We start from the raw sequence: 20,797 nt of genomic DNA, 5'->3' as shown, positions 1-20,797 counted from the left end.
GATAGCTTCCTAATGGGGAGACATTGTATGTAGTGGCAATGAGGAGAGATGGTGTTTTAGAAGATGAATGATCTATTTAGGAGATTCCAGATTTTTTAAATCACTTTATGACTTCACAGACCAATATGAGGTCATTTTGAAAATACATTTACAAAGAAAGGATTTGCCAATTACATCCAAAATAGGTACCATTGAGAGTTTAGGTTAGTGAAAAACCGTGTTCGAGGGACTTATTTTTTAAAAGCCATTGGAAGAGGTTGAACATTCATAATTGTCTTTATAAATCCCCTATCAGAAAAAATGGCACTGGTTTCTTTACCAGTGAAACAGTTTTTGATGCCTAGGAAATTTATACTAGGTATAAACTATTCAACTGTCAAGATTTTATGTGATATCTTTTAACGTATAATGTGGTCACATTTGATGAATAGATAGACTGCTTAAATTGCACCTGTTTTATCCAGCAGGTTGCTTTCCTAGTCAAGTACTGTTGGTTATTTTCCACATAGCCATTGTAACTAATGCATGCAATGCCCTTTCTGCCTGAATGGATAAATGTGATAAATTGTGTTCTGAGCCTGGAACCTGAATCTATAGCACACAGCACCTGTGCACTTGCTCTACTGTACCCAGTGTTACCACTTCCCCCTTATGCGTAGATATGCTCTATAGAAAACCCTGTAATTATTGAACATAGATAAAATTGTTGTCTAACTGAGTCATCTCCTCTTCCTCAATGTTACCCTTTTCCCTCTAGGTTCTTACCTGTGGCTCACCATTAGAATCACCCAGAGCAGGGGGAGCATATAAAAAAGCAATGCCATAGCCATTCCTCAGGTCATTTAAAACATCAGAATATCTGGAGGGTGCAGAAATTTTATTTTTTTTAAATTAACACCTGGAACTTCTGAGAAATGAACAAGCAGTTGATAATTGCTACACAATGACCTTGACAAGTTGCTGGAATCCTAGTAACTTGGCTAGTAATTGACCCCATTGTCTTCTGTTGAATGGAGTAATAGTATTTCCTCTAAGATTTGTCAGGAAGATTAATTTAGTTGACCCTAGTGTATAAGTAAACATGTAAGTCAATTGCAGTAGGTGTTTGGGGAAGAATCTCAGGTCTGTTTTGGCTAGCATAGATACTGTTAGTGTGTGCTTAGTTTTCTCCTGCCTATTCCTGCCCCCACCATTTATTATCCGGTGATTATTTAAGCTATCAACTAAGATGTCCTGTCAGAGAGGTCCAAGAATGAGACCAAGGGGTTTCTTTCTCATGTTATGTGGGCTCCTGTAGAGAACAATGCAAGCCAAAACTGTGCCTCTACTCCATATGGCCATTTAGGATTAACAGTCTGTGTGTGTGTGTGTGTGTGTGTGTGTGTGTCTGTCTGTCTGTCTGTCTGTCTGTCTGTCTGTCTGTCTCTGTCTCTCTCTCTCTCTCTCTGTCTTCGTCTTAGTGTGTCCCCTTCCAGGCCATGGGAAGAGATGACGTTGTTGAAATTGGAGATGACTGGGAATTTGTTCTCATATTCTAGTGTGAGAGTGATCCTTCCTCTGTATACAAGTGCTCAACTAAAGTCTTAGCTCCCATGGAATAGAGGCAGATTACATCTGGAAAATAGCCAATGGCTTCCCAGAGCCCAGAAGCCCCTCATGCCTTCAGACACTCAGCATGCTTCTCTTGTAGCTGTTCAACCTTATCTTTGTTGCCAGGTCCTTTATTGCAATTGCACCATCCTGTCAAAATACTTTTTCTGGTGAGTTAGATTTAGGTTCTAAGACCTGTTGGAGACCTACACCAAGGCAGAGATTGTTTTATTTTGCTCTGTTTACTTCCCAGAATGGCACTGAAACCATTGCAGATGCTCACTTAGGAGCTCTATTTGTTAAATGAGTCAGTAGCAGAGTATAATTTGGGAGGGGATTGAAACAGCTATATGAAGATATAAAGATATAATTCGCATGCCATACAATTTGCCCATTTGAAGTCTGATTCACAGAGTGGCACAACTGTTAACCACAGTCAATTTTAGAACATTTTCATCACTTCAAAATAAACTGTATCTTTTAACCATTGCTTACCTCTCTGCTTTCTCTCCCTCGACTCTAGAAGTAAACACCTATCTATTTTCTGTTTCTATAGATTTTTCTATTCTGAGTGTTTCATATAAATAAGATCATACAAATATGTAGACTTTGCAACTGCTTTCACCTAGTGCAATATTTGAGATTCATCCATGTTGTAACATTATTACCCTAATTCCCTTTTACGACTAACCCAATATCTCTTTTATAAATGTGTGGCATTTGGTCTAGTCATAGGTTGACAGGAATTTGGGTTGCTTCTGATTTGGGGCTGTTCTGAATAAAGCTACCTTGCACATTTTTATACAAGTTCTTGTATAGTTATATTTTCTTCGTACTATAAACAAACAAGTAGAATTGGTAAGTCAAATAGACCTGTTTAATTTGTTTAAGGAATTGCTAGTATGCTTTCCAAAGCAGCTGTACCTACCCATATATTTCTACTCTTGGTGCTTGAGGGTTCTTATTCTTTCATATCCTTGCCAACACCTGATAGTATCAAAATTTTATTTTAGTCATGTTTGTTGCTTTAAATCCCTTTCTGGTGAGTTTGATTTGTATTTCCCCAATGACTAATGAGGATAAGTTCTTTTTCCCTCTCAGTGGCAGTGACAGTGCTAATATTCTTCCTGTGTATTGTTTCTAGGTTTATAATTGGCCCTTTTACTGGCTGATGTTCTTAGAAGTAGTGGCTTGGAATATATCAGAATTGAGGGTTGGTGTCTATCTAAATGTGGGGTGTATATTTTGATACTCTTAGACACCTTATTGCTTTCCTCATATGGAGAATCTCAGTCCCAGGTCCTCTTTTTTTTTTTAATCTCTTAAGGTTATTTTTATCAACATCCCATGTACCTAGAAGAAATTAAATCATGAACAGCTTAAAGGACTTGATACATGTCACCAAACCATTAAGTGGGGACTGGAATTTTCATGCAAGCGGGTCAGCATGTTTGCCTATTGTCTTTTTGTTGTTGTTGTTGTTTCTTATTTATTGCCAAAATGATGTACAGAGAGGTTACAGTTTTATACGTTAGGCATTGGATACATTTCTTGTACTGTTTGTTACCTCCTCCCTCATTCCCTCTCCCCCCTCCCCCTTTCCTTCTCCCCCCACTGAGTTGTTCAGTTGGTTTACACCAAACAGTTTTGCAAGTATTGCTTTTGTAGTCGTTTGTCTTTTTATCCTATGTCTCTCGATTTTGGTATTCCCTTTGACTTTCCTAGTTCTAATACCAGTATATACAATTTCCAATGCACTCAGATAAGATACAGTGATAGTGCAGGTACAACCATAGGAAGGGGATACAAGAGGATCATCAACAATAGAAGCTATGGTTTCACATGGAATGTTGAAAGTAATTGCAACAGTGATATATCACTCATTTCCATAACATGGAGTTCATTTCACTTAGCATTATCTTCTATATTCATAGGGGCATAGCTATTAGGCTCTTGTGATCCTCTGCTGTGACTAGCCTAAACCTGTGCTAATTATTCCCTATGAGGGAGACCATAGAGTCCATGTTTCTTTGGGTCTGGCTCACTTCACTTAGTATAATTTTTTCCAAGTCCTTCCATTTCCTTATGAATGGGGCAATGTCATTCTTTCTGATAGTGGCATAAAATTCCATTGTGTATATTTTTCCTGATCCATTTGTCTACTGAGGGGCATCTGGGTTGGTTCCATATTTTAGCTATGACAAATTATGCCGCGATGAACATTGTTGTGCTGGTGGCTTTAGTGTGTTCCTGTTTGTGGTCTTTTGTGTAGATGCCCAAAAGTGGGGCTGCTGGGTCATAGGGGAGCTCTATGTTTAGCCTTCTGAGGAATCTCCATACCGCTTGCTAGAGTGGCTGAGCCAGTTTACATCCAGGTCCTCTTTCTTTCTAGTGATATATCAACAAAAGCAAAAACCTTATGTTAAATACTTAAATAAGCAGGTAGTATTGCAAAAAATAATAGTAATATATTAAAGGGAAGGATCAATCACCTTAGGTTATTAGATTAAATTATGATTAGAAATTTTAAGACATTGCTTATATTTGGCAGTATTTTCATGTGATTTTCTTGCTGACTCTAGTACCTATACATAGGTAACTACAGAATTTCCGTGTTTCTATTTAGCAAGTCCATGAGGCTTTTGAAGGCATTCTTTCAGGGAGGAATGAGAATTTGTCATTTTATTCTTCCACATTCTCTCTTCAGATTTTCCATGCCAAACACCAATGTGGTGAGCGTATGATGGTATGGTGTGTCTCTTGAGCCTAGAGATAGTCTGGTAGAAATAGTCTTGACCTGGAAAGCAGAGGCATGGGTTGAACTTTCACCATGTTCTGCATGTAGAAGGTGCTTAGAGACTTTTGCTCCATTATTGAATGGAGAAGACACTTCCTTTAAGCTGCTGCTTGGATAATCATTCAAAGCAGAGGGTTGACAACTTAAGCTTTTGGAAGTCTTTCACATAACTCTTTGATGCAATGATCATTTTTATTTGCAGCTTTAGAGGCTGGAACAGAGAGAAAACAAAAAAGAAAAACAAAAGAAAGAAAAAGTAACTAGCAAAATCTAAAACAAATCTTTTCAAAGTACTGATCTGAAATGTTTCAGAATCTCAAGATTTTTTTGAGAATTAATATGCTCAAAAATTTCAAATTTGGGGTCCTTTGTAATTGGAGGTATTCTGCTTAGGAATAATGCTCAACTGGTAAAGGGCATAGAAATAACTGTAAAAGCTGAATATCTTTCAAATCTGAAATACTTATGGTACCAAATATTCCAGTTAACTAGCCTCAACTTGTCCATTCTCTTGGAGGTCAGTAACTCTTTCCCATTAGCCATATTTTGCCTTCCCAGCCCCTGTGGTAAACTGGAAGCTTCCTGTTACTGTGGGGTCATATGCTTGGAATATGTATACATGACTCAGTTACAGAAATTCAATCACTTTTCATGTAGTACAAGTGGAAAGCAGCCCTAAATGAATATTTGCCAAGCTAAGAATGACTGGTGAGCTCATTTTTTAATGGGAGACTGCATTTCACCATGCCTGGTTTCCCTCTGATATGCTGCTGTTAGCTCCTGAAGCCAAGCCCACTAACTGAGGTGCTGGCAAGGTCCAAGCCTGCCGGCCAAGAGTAGAGATTATTGGCTCTTGGCAGCCCGTAAGCAGCTAGCTAGGCTATGGCAGGCTCAAGTGGGTGTACTAAGTGGTCATCTGATAAATATGGCCCCGTGTTCATATCAGGTGTGCTAGGAGAAAAAACTACCTTGTCCTACACACAAAACAGTCACTAGAGACCTTTATCTTGTGAGAAGAAGATGTGTGGGTGGCATTGGGCTGAAGGGAGGCTAAGGAGATAGTTATCTTAGTTGTTGGCAAAGGGACTGGACAAGGTGATTTCAAGTTTCCTGAAGCTTCCAGGGACAGACAGAAGTTTTTAAAGTTTCTAAGAGTTTTTTTTTTCTCTAAACTTCTTCTATTTCCCCTTTCTATTAAATAGATAATGTTGAGGCAATAAGATTCTTTAATCTCTCAGATGTGTGTTCCAGATAAATAAAAAGTCAGGGTGACAGCGTCCTATAAGTTCTTCGACAGAAGTGCCATTTCAAACACTTGGCATTAGTGCCATGAGTCTAGATGGAGTGCTGTCTCCTTGGTGGGATAGCTCTCAACTCTGAATAGCTAATTGCCTTTGCATGGGGTTCCCCTAGACATGCCTGTCTCCCGCCCTCCGTAATCACCACCACTCAGGAGCAGGTAGTCACACGTGTGTATATGTATACCTGTAAGTGTTCCTAGAATCAGAATTGAAGCTGATGTCTGACTTGCAGCCTGTTTCTTTTCTTTGCTCTTCCCCCTTTTAAAAAAAATTGCTATCTTTGTAGTACAAAGGGGTTTCTTTTATTTTTGAGACTCTTTTACAGCCTTATTTCCAGATCTGTTTTGTTCAGTTGAGGTGAGGAGCAGTTATCATTCATGCTAAATGAGTGGCAGGTGAATTTTTATGACGCCGTGTTACTGATTGTCAAGGGTGCTTTAAATGCAAGTGTGTGTGCATTTGCATTGAACTGGTCAGTTTCAAGATGAATTGTGTGGTACCAAGTGAACCTTGCATTTGACTTTATAAAAGCACCGGACAGTTAATGTATGATTCATCAAGATCACATCTCATAGAAAGATGTAAAAGCTCTTTATAAATGCCAGTGAGATACAAATATCAGTAACTGCCTTATAGAATAGGTTCCTCTTCTCTTTCAGCATCAGAAAGGTTCTTCTCTCCCTGCTGCCCTCCGTGTTGTTGATCCTTGGTCCAGTGCGGCTTTCCTGGGCTGTGTGTAGTGTGTGTTTCAGAACTCAAAGTTCTTGGGCAGTGGTTTTGAGTGGGCCATTCTTTGTCTCTTTTGTCTGTGATACTTTCTTTACTCCATTGGAGCTTGGGCTCTTCACTGCTCTGTTACTTGTTTGTTGTTCACTTATTCAGTCCCAGTGTACGGAGCTTCTACATATGTATGTGTGGGGTACAGCCCAGATATAACCTCCTGCCATCTAGAAGACCCCTTCACTCAGTTAGCTAGTAGGGGGTCCACACCTTGCCTGAAGGGGACATAGCATTGACATTTCTATTTATAGCAGGTTCTCAGCAAGTGGGCTGAGTTTGGAGGGTTGTGCTGAAGCTTTAAAAGGTTCTCTTTTCCTATCTGTAAGAAGTCTCTGTTTTACCAATTGTAAAATGTAATGATTTATATGACAGCCCTTGAGAAAGGCCAAGTGCTCTATAAGGCTCTACCTCACTTCTTGTCCTGCCCTGGGTCACCTCATTCTGTTTCCTCCCCTTACCGGTTCTGGCCTCCACTTCCCACTCTTCCTCAGAGTCTGAGAGAGGCCTAAGTGAACAGATGGGTCTGATTCTCTCTCAGTCTCTGTCTGTCTGTCTCTTTCTCTCTCTCTTTCTCCCTCTCTCTATGTTTGTGTGTGTGTGTGTTTGTGTGTGTACGTATGTATGTATGCATGCATGTGTGTATGTATGTATAAATGCTTAAACCATAAGCATTTGTGGTATAGAGATAATACTTGTTGCCTTAGGTTAAGCCCAGCATCCAAGCACCACCTATGCTGTGTGGGGATCCCAGTGACTAATATGCATCAGGGTTTTATATCTATGTAATCTGCCCTTTGCACTGATACCTATTTGATAGCAAACTTTTGTGTATGAGGCTGGTCTGAGGGTAAGGGATGAAACAGAATCATAAATAGTCATATGAGCTGAATTTCTATGCATACATTAACATTTTTATTCTCCCTCCCCTTGCTCTTTTACTCTGAAGATAAAAATGGCAGAGGAGATAGCTTGAGGCAGAGAATATTCTAGTATGGATAACCTATTCTCTTATCCCAGGACCTCATGTATAGTAAGCTCAGTCATTCCTAAAAAAGCAAAAACAAAGGCCTGAAAACCTGCTGTAGTTTTTTTATTGTCAAAGTGAAGTACAGAGGGGTTACAGTTTCTTACATAAGACAGTGAGTAGATTTCTTATCCAACTTGTTACCTCCTCCCTCATTTTTCCTTTACCTCCCTCCTCCCCATTTCCCTCCCCCCATGAGTTGTACAGTTGGCTTACACCATATAGTTTGGTAAGTATTGATTTGTCTTTTTATCCTTTGTCTCTCAATTTTGGTATTCCGTTTCCTAATTCCAATACACACATATACAATATCCAAGGTATTAAAATCAGTTACAGTGCTATCAGGGGTATGAATACCTGTTTTGTTGGATTTTTTTGGTGGTTGTTTTTTAACTCAGATCACAGGTAAATCTTCCATGGACACTATGTAATAATATTTACTGATGTTGTTGTCATTAGAATGTAAACGAATGGGGAAATTATCCTCTTGAGGAGGAGCTCCAAGTCCTCATGAGCTAAGTAGTGATAGAAAGTCTCACTTAAGTTATTCTTGGTTAGATTTGGGTAAGCAGCTTTGATCCATGGTGGAAGACAGAAGGTTCTCTTTCCCCAGTCACTGCCGGTTTCCATCCCACAACTTGAAACACCATTAAACCAAACCAGAGCCTTTAGAAAAGCCCATTATCTATTCAGACCCCTCACTGTGTAAATAATGGAGAGGAAGTTCATCTGTAAGGTAATGCAGATTAGAGGAAACTTTTTGTTGGATAGCTTCAAAACTGCCTAGGCAGAAGAATAAAAACCCTGGCCTATCCAGAGCCTCCAGGTAATCTGAACCACCTCCAGAAGACACACTTGCAGCAGGCAGAAACATCCCGGTGTCCTTTCAAATAGCACACCCACTGAGTGCCTGGTAATCAGGAAGAAGGCATTAATATCTTGTAGGTTCCTCTTGCCCTAAGAGGGAAAATAGACAAATACAAAGAAAAAGAAATAGCTTACCATGGTGAGAGAGAGTAGGCAGTACACTAGGGAAGTTTAGAAGAGGACAGCACCAAATCCCAAACTAAATTCTGATTCACTCCGCATGGGAAGGAAGGGTTAGAACTAATATCTCCAGGAAAGTGAGGCTTGGTTATGTCTTACTAAAGGAAGGGTAGAGAAAGTGTTGAGGGGGAAAAAAGGCTAAGAAAGGGCTTCTAGGCACAAGACTATCTGCAAAATTCCTGAAAGAGAATTGGTTCAGCAGATCTTTGCCTCACCCATTCCTTCATGTATTCCCTTCTGTAGCTTACTTACTGTAACAGAGTTGGAGCAGTTGTGACAAAACATGAGGATGCTGACCTTAAACTACTCACTACAGGGTCTATTACATGGGTAGTTCGCTCATTTTCATCATATTTTTATTCCTTGAAAAGCACCCATATCATCAGCAACAGGGCTTTGTTTTCTGCCCTGGACTGGTTAAGCTTAATACCAACCCTCCTCCAACTCTGTAGTTCTGGCTTCTCAATTTCTGGTTCTAAATATTCCAGAAATAGAATGTTACTTTGTAGTATGAAAGAGCATTATCTCCCCCCCCACACACAAAGAGGGCATGTCCCCCTAAAATATCTATTCCAACCCTTATTTAGAAACTTTGCTTAGTTTCTTCAAACCTCTGTTGCTGCCTATATGTTTAGAAAATGTTACCCATCAAAATTAGAATTAAAAACAGCTATAGGAGTCGTCATGATTGTAAAGTCCTCTATAGTTTCTGGTGATTAGTGGCTTCTGGAGCCTGATGAATGGGAGGAGAGGAACAGTAGGATAGCCTTCCCTTCAAGCCTTTTATTTTAGAAATACAGAGAATGCATTTCTACAAAAGCAACTGTTCCAAGCCAGACTTGACAAATATTAACTTAATAAGAGCTGGACAAAATAAAGCTGCAGTCATTGCCAATTCACAGATCATAAGACAGAGAGGCTCTGATAAGCTAAAGGCTTTACTGACTGACACTGCCTCCTTTCTCTAAGGAGGAAGGTGTTGAGTTCTGTGCTTTAGTTGTCCTTAGCAAGTAATGATGCTAAGTAAGTAATGCAAGACTTTCAGACTGTAGAAAGAACTGGCTTTCAAATATTAGGCACAACTAACATCTTCCTTAATGCCAACTTTGTTTTAATCCCAGTAGCTACTGAGGTATTGGATATCCTTATCAAATGATATTGACATTTGAGATCTTCTTTGTGCTTAGTATTTGATATACAAAACTACAGGTAATAAATAATATTTTCCCAAGCTTTTCTGGAAAATAATAAAGTTGTTTTGGGTTGTCTTAAATCTCAACACAATCCTTCCTGCAGAAAATTCCAATTATAACCACTGTGGCTTTAGGCAAAGACTAAGTTCTTATTGCAGCACTTAAAGCCTTTTCTCTGCAGGCCCTGTCTGCTCCTGACTTCTCAGTGTTTCCCAAAGTCGTCCCTGAATTTGGAACTACCTCAGTTCCTTGAATGCCATCTCTGTCTTGTCCATCTGTCTTGCTCAGCCCTGTTTTGTCTTCTGGTCTCAATAAAAATGTTACTGGATCCAGGAATGCTTCTTTAACCCGTAGATATTGAGTTGGTATCATTCCCTTGCCTGATCCTTAACCACGTCTGTTGCACTGTTCTGTTGTTTATTTGTCAGTGCCTACCTTTAGATTGTAAACTTCTTGAAAGCATTCTTTTAGGTTTTGACACTATAGTTTTCAAGTATAGGAATCTAGTTAATACAAAGGGGATTTATTAATGTGTTTATGCTGGTACTGATGGCTTGAACCCAGGACCTCATACTCCTACTTGTTGTTTTTTGGTTTTTGTTTTTTTTCACTCAAGGCTGGCACTCTACCACTTGAGCCACATCTTTTTGCTGTCTAATCAGAGATGAGAATCTCACCATATTTTCTTACCAGGCTGGCTTCAACCCACGATCCTTAGATCTCAGCCTCTTTACTAACTAGGATTACAGGCTTAATCCATCAGCTCCTGGCTTAAAGAGGATTTATTGCAAGGAAATTTAAAGTACTAAGGAGACTGAAATTTGAGAACTGTCCTTTAAGCAGCCAGACCTCATGAAATTAACATGGGACTTCTTCAGGATAATAATATATGTCACTGGTGGCTCTTTGCTACTCTAAACTGTCTTTCTGGCTTTGTGAGACTGTGCATATCTGTTTACAAAGTCTTCATACAACCTCTGCTTGCCTGATGGCTTAGAATGAGCCTACAAATCTAATGTCATTTCCACCTCCCTGCTTATACGGTGCCTCAGTTTACCTGCAATTTTCCAAGCAAGCCCTCTGATTGGCCCAGCTCATCCTGTTACCTAGACAACAAGGAATATAGGTATCTAGCTATCCTTTAGGGGGCCTATCCTTGGTAAGGACCTCATTTAGACTGCTTAGACATGTTTGGTGCTGTCAAGATTTCATGAGCTAGAGTATGTCTGCAGTGCCAATCTTGGCTTCTGTTTCATGGACTTTGTTTTTCATTCTTTACAGATATCATTAATGGAGCTCAAGAGAAATGTGTATTGCCTCCTATGGATGGCTACCCACACTGTGAGGGGAAGATTAAGGTAAGGCACAGGCAGTGCCTGTTCATCTCCATCCTCCTTGATCTGATACAAATGGGCAAGTGAACCTGTGAGTCATTTCAGAGGTTCCAGCTTTGGGCAGTGGCCCTGATGACTCTACTCTGCTTAGGCAAACAACATAGGTGGTCTGCAGTTCTCACTGCTCAGGCAGGAAAATCCAGGGCTACTTTCCATGCGAGCTGTGTCTTTGAAGCTCTCTTCCTCTCTTTCCCAGCCTCCTGTGGGTGATCCCTCAAGGCACAGTGACAAGGGGCAGCTGTTATTTAATGACTATCTCCCAGTTCCCATAGTCACTAGGGGCCCTGCTCATTTCAACAGGATAGTGGTTTAAAGGTCACATTTGCATGTTCAGTTCAGTCCCCATAGATATATGGCCACTTTTCCATTCTTTTGGTTGTTGTTTACTTATATGTTGGTCTTGGTTTTTTTTTTTAATGCTGAGAATCAAATGTTGAGACCTCATGAATGCTGGACAAGTACTCTCTCATTGATGTACATCTCTAGCCCTTAGCCTTTTCCCTCCCCCCACCCTCACCCCTTTCTGAGGAGAAGTGGTAGACAGTACTACGGATTGAACTACTTTCTAGGCAAGTAAATGAGTGAGCCAGTCTTTTAGTCTTTTTGGTGTTTTTCAGTTAAGGTCTCCTACTTTTATCTTGGCTGGCTGGCCTTAGATTCAGATGCCCCTACCTCTACACTTCCTTCCTAGTAGAGATTACAGGCATGCACCACCATGACCAGCTCTAACTTTTTTATTTTCTAGTTTTGGAGGCTGGGGATTGAACTCAAGGCTTTGCCCATACTAAACGTATGATCTACCACTCAAGTACATCCCAGCCCGACATTTGATTTTAATTCCTATTATGGTTTGTCCTTTGGGAGACCATGCCTGACCAGTAGAGTTCAGAGAATAGTGTCAGCTCGGGTTTGCAGTTAGAGCCAAGAGAGCAACCCAGATGTACTTGTTTCCACTACTCAGGCCCAGCTCAAGCCCATGTTGGTTGTGGTTCCTGATTTTAGCTCATGATCTATCTCCTTGCTGTCTTCAGACCACAGCCTGAGTGGCTCACCTCACTATTGCCCTTCTTCATCAAGTGCGTGGGACACAGAAGGGGTTACTCAGAGATGTTTCTCTGTTCTTGTCATTTCAGTGGATGAAAGATATGTGGCGTTCAGATCCCTGCTACGCAGACTACGGAGTGGATGGCTCCACCTGTTCTTTTTTTATTTACCTCAGTGAGGTCAGTACCCTGGTGCTCCAAAAGGTGGAGGTGTGTGTTTAGACTCTTGTTGAGCCTGCAACTTGCAAAGTTGAAAGATGTGTTACCTCCATGTTTTCCTATGGTGTAAAATATACTTCAGTATTTTCTATCACAACCATTTTTCAAACATACAGTTCAGTGGTATTAAGTACATTCTCAGTGTTATGGGATGATCACCACCATCCATCTGTAGAATTCTTTTCATCTTGCAAAACAATCTGTACCCATTAACCTCAACTCCCCAACCTTCCAACCCAGTAATTAGCATTTTATTCTACTTCTGTCTCTCTGGATTTTTTCCCTAGCTACTCAAAAAAGGAGAATTCTGTTCTTTGTCATTTTGTGTCTAGTTCATTTTACTTGGTATGTTTTCAAGATTGTGCTATGTAGTAGCATACGTTAGGATTTGCTTTATAGGGCTGAATTGTTTAAATGACAATTGGCTTATCTATTTGTCTTCCACTAGACACTTGGATTCGTTCCCTCTTAGACAATTGTGAATAATATATACCCTTGACACCCTTCTTTTTTTTTTTTTTTGGCCAGTCCTGGGGCTTGGACTGAGGGCCTGAGCACTGTCCCTGGCTTCTTTTTGCTCAAGGCTAGCACTCTGCCACTTGAGCCACAGCGCCACTTATGGCCATTTTCTGTATATGTGGTGCTGGGGAATTGAACCCAGGGCCTCATGTATACGAGGCAAGCACTCTTGCCACTAGGCCATATCCCCAGCCCCTTTTGACACCCTTCTTTCAGTTCTTTGGGGTACATATCCCATAAGTGGAATTGGTGGGTCATATAATTCCATTTGTATGTTTGGAGAAGCTACCATACTGTTTTGCATACCTGCTATCCAGTCCACAAGGACTCCCATTTTTCTACATCCTCAGCCAATACTTGCTACTTTTCTGAGTATAAAATAACTCATAGCAATACTGACCTTCTTGTCATGTCTATGTTGGCTAATTACCTGTTTAATTAAAATCTGAGTTTATTATAGCCCCTTTCTGTTTTCTGCTGATACCAAAGTTTGAACTAAAAGCTTCATATTCATTTACTAGATTGTTCATAGCTGGTGCTCTACCACTTGGGCCATGCCTCCTTGCTTTTTGCTGCTTTGGAGATTGAATCGTCAGCACTTTTTCTGTCTTGGCTATTCTCCAACCATGATCCCCCTGGATCTCAGCCACCTAAGTAGTTACACTGTTGTAAGCCACTGGTTCCTGATTTCTCTTCTCCTCTCTTCTCTTTTCTTCCTTCCTTACATTCATTTGTTCTTTCTTTTCTTGCTTACTTGCTTTCATCTGAATTCTTTGTCATTTGCTCCTTTGGGGTTTTAAAAGGTTTCTTAGTACTTTCTTAATAGGCCACATACCATTTGTTGTGGCTTGAGTAACTTCCGTTTCACACTTCAGAAAGTCAGGGGGTAGGAAGAAATAAGATTTTCTCCTGTGAACAGAGCTAGTAGGGAATCAAAACTGCTGGCTGCCCCTTCTCCCCTTGATGGACGGGGCTGTCCTCAGGGCTGATGAAACAGATGCTGACTAATTCAGAACTGCTTCATACGGGCTCTCTGCTGCAGTTACTCTTTCATTCTGCCCTGTGTGTGCTTTGCTGGTGCCAGTTTACTAATAGTCATAACAGCACCCTGATGTCAATTTGGAAAGCACCTCTGTTTCTGACACTAAAAGAAATGTTTTTGCTGTAGTTGTTCTTCTGGGATCTAGACGCCTTTTTTTTTTTCTGCTGTAAGTGGACCATGCCAGTTTCTTTTTGAGGCAGAGCACAAGTTACAATGGCCTCTCTTTCCTAATATATTCAAGTCAGATTTTGTGTGTGTGTGCCTGCACTGTGATTGAACTTAGGCCTTCTCACACTCACTTGGCATTTTCACTGAAGGGTCATGCTCTACTGCTTGAGCCACACCTCCACTTGTGCCTTTTTACTGGTTAATTGGAGATCGAATCTCATAGACTTTGCTACCCAGGCTGGCTTTGCACCTCAATCCTCATATCTCAGCCTCCTGATAGCTAGCTGGGATTATAAGCATGAGCCATCAGCATCTAGTCTTCAAGCCAGACTTCTCCCACAGCACTGAGGTTTGAATCCACATTCTCAGCAAGGAACTGCCACTGAATCACACCTCAAGCACTACTGACCTTAATGACAAAGTTGTGTCCTCAACACAATCACCAGCATCTCAGAGCTAGTGACAGTTAAAATATGTCTTAAAATGAAAGGCACGTAGAATTGGGTGTGGCTGTTTCTCATTAGCACACTGTGGACAAAGTGACTTTACAGCACTGGGTATGTTTCTGGCTCTGGATTAGGTGGACAATGGCCTCCTTCTCATTTTCTTCTTCTCCAGAAGCAGGTCTGCACCTACAGGTGAGCCCTTACTCAGGTGAAAAGCCAATTGGAAGTACCTTTCCTATCCCTAGTGTGAGGCTTCTCACTTAGTTTAATTTTCAGAAGTTTCTGTCCCCTTTCCCTGTGGTAGAATGTAGCCAGAGGCCAGCTGTGTGCAGTGATTGACAAGCTGGGCTAATTTCACGCCTTTCTAAGAGCTGGCACTTGGGATGGACGGAAGGGGCTATCATGGAGGATTCTGCATTCCCATCCCAGGCTATTCTCCATCTCCTGGTGCGTGGGAGCTAGGGGAGTATGGGGAGTGCTACAGTTACTAGAAGGGGACTGTATTAATTCACAACCTGATCCTTCTCCTTGGAGACCATCTCCCACCTCCCTCCCATTGAAGGAAGGATATATATATAGCTAAGGGGAGAGGAAAGTGAGCTTCTGGGGAGGAGAAATGAGAGTAGCACAAGGCAGACTGGGCTATATAAAAAGATGTGTGGTTCACATATGCTTTCCATGGGATGCCAAGTGTTTCACATTGGGACCTGTGATTACTTTTCCTAAGATGTGGAATTGGCCTTCCTTAGCCCAGTTACTCTATCCTTACATAGGTCAGGTTTGACCTTTTGTTGGGTTGAGTTCAGTACAATGAGTACTTATTAAATATGTATTCAACAATTCTCAACTGCTACTAAGAACTCCTTCATTGGCCCCTATGCACAGTGTTTGTTGTCTGAAAGAGGAGAATGGGAGTGGAAGCAAAGGTAAACATCATGGACAAGGAAGGGTAGAGATTGTTTGTTTGGGAGAGAACTAAGGACCTTTTTCCTTGTTTTGCTCTGAAAATAGCTCTGAAAAAGTTCTGCTTCTTCAAAGGTACCCTATTAAGAGTACCCTATTAAGACTCTATATAGGTAGGTATAGGGTAGGATGATTGCTTTAGAACATCCTGCCTAAATTTCAGCTTTCTCCTATTCTCTAAGGTTTTTGTTTGGTTGGTTGGGTTTTTGTTTTTTGTTTGTTTGTTTGTTTTGGAAAGTCACTGCATCTCTTTTTGCCTCAGTTTCTTCCATTATAACTAAATCTTTTTAACTTTGTTTTCAAAGAGCCCTACTGTGAAGATATTGGAGGGTTCCTGAGTTAGTATGGAGTATGCTTAGAGTAGGCCTGGCAAAGAGAAAACACTCAGTAAATGCAACAGACACTTTGATGGTTTTTAATGATGTCGTTATTTGAGAGTAGTTTGTAGGCTGTCACTTAGCCTCCAACATTATAAGTGGACTCTTGGTTCCATTTTAGAATTAGAATCAATTTTGGCTTCCCATTTAGCATTATAATTCAATTTTAGGTTCTTTGACGTCTAGTAATGTAGAAATGTAGCTGGTCCCTTGATTCCTGTATTTCTTTAATTGGCAAATAAAAATGGTACACATTTACAGTGTACAAGATGATATTTTGATGTATGTATACAGTGGGAATGGTTAAATAAAGCTAATTAGCATGCACTCACCTCACACACTTGTTTGTAATAAGTAAACCTCCTCTTGACTGTTTGTCTCTTAGGATGCTTGTGTTTGCATTTGAGTTAGGAGCTGCTCATGAAGCCAGTAATATGAAGTTCATCAAGATGGTCAGTTAATTAACATCTAGAATTTTCTTTTAAATCATGGACAGTGGCTTTATGAGACTGTTAGTCTATAGTTACCCCCTAACCCCCCACGCTGCTTCCTCTCTTCCTGTTCTGGAGCTTTCCTTGTTTTGCCACATCATTGAACTCTGAGAGCTGTTTATACCTATATCATATGCCAGCTCTCTTTTGCAGTTGGAAAAATGTTTCAAGGACATCTTCATTTGGCTTGTTAACTCAGATCAACAAAAGCACCAATGACTTAATTCTATTTCTAACCCCTATTTCTACATTTGATATCAGGACTGTGACAAAAAAGGAGACCAAGTAAAATGTCTCTTCCAGTCAGTCACCAGGCAAAACTGAAGGATAACTTTTACATCCATTTTAGGAAGTGGCAGTCTTCCTTCCTCTGACTGATGGCTGTCTCACAATGCCAGTTTCCACAGAATTCTGGAATTACAAGCCTCTACGTTTGCTTTCAACACCTGTATCCTACAAAACCTATTGCTTAAATCTCAGGCAATAATGTTACCAATACCTCCCCCCATTGCATTCCTCAGCTGCTTGCCCTGTGTCTGACACTCCTGGGGACTGAGATGGAGAGGTCACAGCTGAATGGATGCCCAAGTGTAGGGACAGGGCTTTGCGCTGATCATACATAAAGGAAGAGTGGAATGTCATTGAGTCCCCAGCTGAATGCTAGATGTTGGTCAGCGCTTAGAGGTGACCCTCCACCCCCAAGGCCATGGATAACTCACAGAGGTGGGCTAGGTCTCTTCCCTGCAGAGTGCTGTCCTTTTCAGTGCCCTCACTCCCTTCATGAACTCAGGCTCATGACTGGTAGCTCTTCAGTCTTGTGATTAAATCTACTTGTGTTTAAACTCAGACTTCATTTAGCTACTTTCAATTAATCAATGCACTGCTTATTTTCTAATACTCCTTAATTTTGATACCCTGCCATAAAACAGGAGAGACCTATTGACCTACCTGAAGACATAACTCAAGAAAAACAGGCATCTGCCATGCTGAGAGCAAGGAGTGAGTGGATGATTCATTTGGAAGCCTTGTATTTCCAGAATAGCAGGCAGTTCATTTTCCGTATCTGTTTTTGTGAGCCATGTAACTACTCCTATTCTAGAGACAAGGTCCTATAAAGTAATTACTCTGAGAGTGTCATTGTTTCAGGTATATTAACTTAGCTGGCTGCAGAACCTTTTACTATGATCAGTACAGAGGAAATTTCTTCACCCTTACAGGTATTATATTGATGGATGACGCTGATGCATTTGACATCACACATTTTTATACCATTGTTCCCAAAACTAGCAAGCAGCCTACTTTTCCAGACTTCTAACTTGGTTGCTACTATTTTATAGTTGACTCAAAATAATCAAATTGCCCAGTAATTGATTTCTGGGTCTTAAGGTGTATACAGCTTGTAATGCTTTCAATAACATTTTGGGTCAACGTGTGTATATGTACATGATTATATACATTTGCATGTGTATACACACATGTGCATGTGTGCATGCATGCACATGTGTGTATATCTCAGAAAGGAAGAAAAGAAGCGATTTCATGCTTTACTCATCAATCTGCTCCTGTTTCTTGAGCAACAGAAATAAAGGTCTTTTTTCTGCTTTACCCTTGGCAATATGTAAAACTAATATTGGCTGAGCATGCTATTAACCTTGAGTTTAAATTCATCGTACTTAATCCCTTGATTAATGCCAAGATTAATGCCCAGCAGGAAAGGTTGACGCTTAAATGTTTGTGAATGCAAGCATGAAATGAAATCCTAATAACTGGTACAATGATTTAAATTTATGGGCTGTGTTGGCTGCTAAAGATAACTTGGAAATGGCGTGGCAAAGACTAATTTGTCAAAGTGGGCAGCAAATGAGAATTGCTGTCCAGGTTGCAAAAGGAAACCTCAGTGAAAAAACCTGACTACCATTGTTGAAAAGTCTAGAGGACTTGATAAAAATCACTAGACTGTTACCAGTGCACATATGCATGGGTTTAGCCATAGGAAGAGAGAAATTTCCCTTCTTCCAAGTAAGGTTTCTTGGCAGTAAAGGTGATGACAGAGATTTGTGCATCATGTTTTTCTTCCTAGGTTCAGCCTTGTTTCCTGTCTTTTTCATCTGTGTTTCATTTGAGTTACCTGCATTTGGAGACATCTTTTTGCACAGGGAATTCTTTTAAACATTACTGAAGGGGTTCTGTTTGTTTCACTTTATTTTAGTTTTAGTCCCAATATTGGGACTTGAACTCAGTGCCAGGGCGATGTCTCTTATCTTATCCACTCAAGGCTAGTACTCTACTACTTAAGCCGCAACTCCACTTGTAGCTTTTTTAGTGATTAGCTGGAGATAAGAACCTCACAGACTTTCTTACCCAGACTGGCTTTGAACTGAGATCCTCACGTCTCATCCAGTTGTATAGCTAGGATTACAGGTGTGAGCCATGGCTCCAGGCTACAATTCTGAGTTTGCAGAATAGTATTTAGTCAGCCTCACAGATCTCTCTATTCTCTCCCCTTTTGAAGTTTTTACCAAAGCTTCCTAGTTGACTTTCAGATGCTACATACACTATTTAGAGTTAACTCTTTCTGCCTTTAAAAAAAATCAGAGAGAAAAGAAAAAGACGTCCAGAATATTGCCTCTTTCACCCTGGAATGATGTGGCTGGTTGGCCTCCAATGTAGTTGTCTACAATTTGTTTTTTAAGTGTCCTCTCTTGTAATTTCTGGTGTATGTTCAGAAGTGCTTTTTTTAATTTTAGACTTTAAATGCTTTTAATACAAGAGATTTCATACATACACAGTAAGAGTAAAATGAACCTCTCCTGTGCCCAAGGCCAATCTCATTCCACTGACACCTCCCCCCCACTTCATTATTTTGAATAAATCCCAAGCATCTATAAACGCTGCCTATTAATGTTTAATATGTATCTGTCAAAGAGATTACTTTAAATAGTCTCATAACTACATCACATCTAAGAATTAACATAGTTTCTTAATATTCCTCAATATCAGATTGGTACTCATATTTTTAGGTCATCTTATATATTGAGCTTTACTGATTTCAACTGGGTTTGAAGGGGCCATAAATTGCAATCACACATATCTTTTCAGTTTCTTTGGATTATCAGTGGCTTTCCATATTTTATTTTACCCCTTACAATTTTTTGTTAAACATCTTGTGATGCTCTGAATTTTGATTCTTACATTCTGTGGTGTTGGGGAGGCTGCTTCTCTGTGTTTCTGTAAATTGATAATACACCCTGAGTTTTTTCAGTGGCCTGAATGTTCCTTTTACCCAGCCCATTTCATGAATGCTATGAGGAGACACATAATGTTTGACTGTATTTCTTAACATATCAGTTTGTTGACGATTTCATTAATTCTTTGAGTATTCCTTTGTTGTTGTTTTACTTTGTGCAGAACTGGGCTAGAACTCAGGGCCTCATACATGCTAGGCAAGCATCTGCTGATTAAGCCACCTCCCATCCTTTAGGCCTTTAGTTTTTCAGATATGTCTTATGCATTTACTGAGACCATTAGACCATGATTCTCCTACCTCAACCTCCTAAATAGGTAAGATTATAGGCATGTTGTACCATGCTTGACTTGTCTGTAAAATAGGGCCTCATCTAATTTTCCCATGCTGACCTTGAACCTAGATTTTCTTATCTTCTGGTGTTGAGTAGATGGAATTGCAGATATGCATACGATTACTTTTTTCTATTTTTTATTGTTTTTGTATAGTTTACATACAGAGAGGTTACAATTACATAAATCAGGTACAATCAGTACAATTCTTTTTGAACCATGTCTCCCCTTCCACTTTCCCAGTCTTTCCCTCCCGTACCCCCCATAAGATAGATACACCCTTCATTTTCCACATAGTGTCTAGTGAGCATCACTGTTATATCAGTTCATCCTTGTTCCACCTTTTACGTGCCTTCCCTACCCTCCCAAATATAAACAAATGTGAAACAAATGCTTCATCTGGTTTTGAATTATTTACAGACAGATCATATAGGAGATATTTATGTCACTTTCCCAGTTGGCTTCTTAGTATCTTCCATTAGTGACCAGCACCTTCTTTAAACATAAAATTTTTGTTTACTTTCCTATACTTTGTTTATTATCATTACAAGGTCATTGATTAATATATACTTGATATATATTCAATCCATTGTAATAATTGTCTTACTATAAAATTTCCTCTAATTTGACAATCAGGTACATTATTATATGGCCTTTTGTATTGTTTTGATGTCATTCTTGGTGTTTTTTTGAAACCAGAGTTTTTTTTTTTAATTGACTTCATTCTTTCTAATGCTGACATCAAGGTGTTCTAGAGAGACTTAATGGGAAGAAAACTTGTCATTTTTTGGCTAAAATAAATTTTATATATGATACAGCAAAAATTA

The 20,797-nt window shown here is 39.9% G+C and overlaps 1 protein-coding gene across 5 annotated transcripts in view; it reads left to right on the top strand.

The window, feature by feature from the left end:
* Positions 1 to 20,797, top strand: part of Mgat5 (alpha-1,6-mannosylglycoprotein 6-beta-N-acetylglucosaminyltransferase) — a 365,603-nt gene that overhangs the window by 190,812 nt on the left and 153,994 nt on the right. For all 5 annotated transcript variants that reach the window (XM_048345586.1, XM_048345584.1, XM_048345587.1 and 2 more), the window contains 2 exons: positions 11,014 to 11,090; positions 12,260 to 12,349. In XM_048345586.1, coding sequence (XP_048201543.1) covers positions 11,014 to 11,090; positions 12,260 to 12,349 — 167 coding nt within the window. The remainder of the gene's footprint in view (positions 1 to 11,013; positions 11,091 to 12,259; positions 12,350 to 20,797) is intronic.

The sequence above is a fragment of the Perognathus longimembris genome, chromosome 4, assembly GCF_023159225.1.
Source record: "Perognathus longimembris pacificus isolate PPM17 chromosome 4, ASM2315922v1, whole genome shotgun sequence".
NCBI lineage: Eukaryota > Metazoa > Chordata > Mammalia > Rodentia > Heteromyidae > Perognathus > Perognathus longimembris.
Note: the sequence above shows the minus strand (reverse complement) of the source record. Positions and strands in the feature narration are given on the sequence as shown.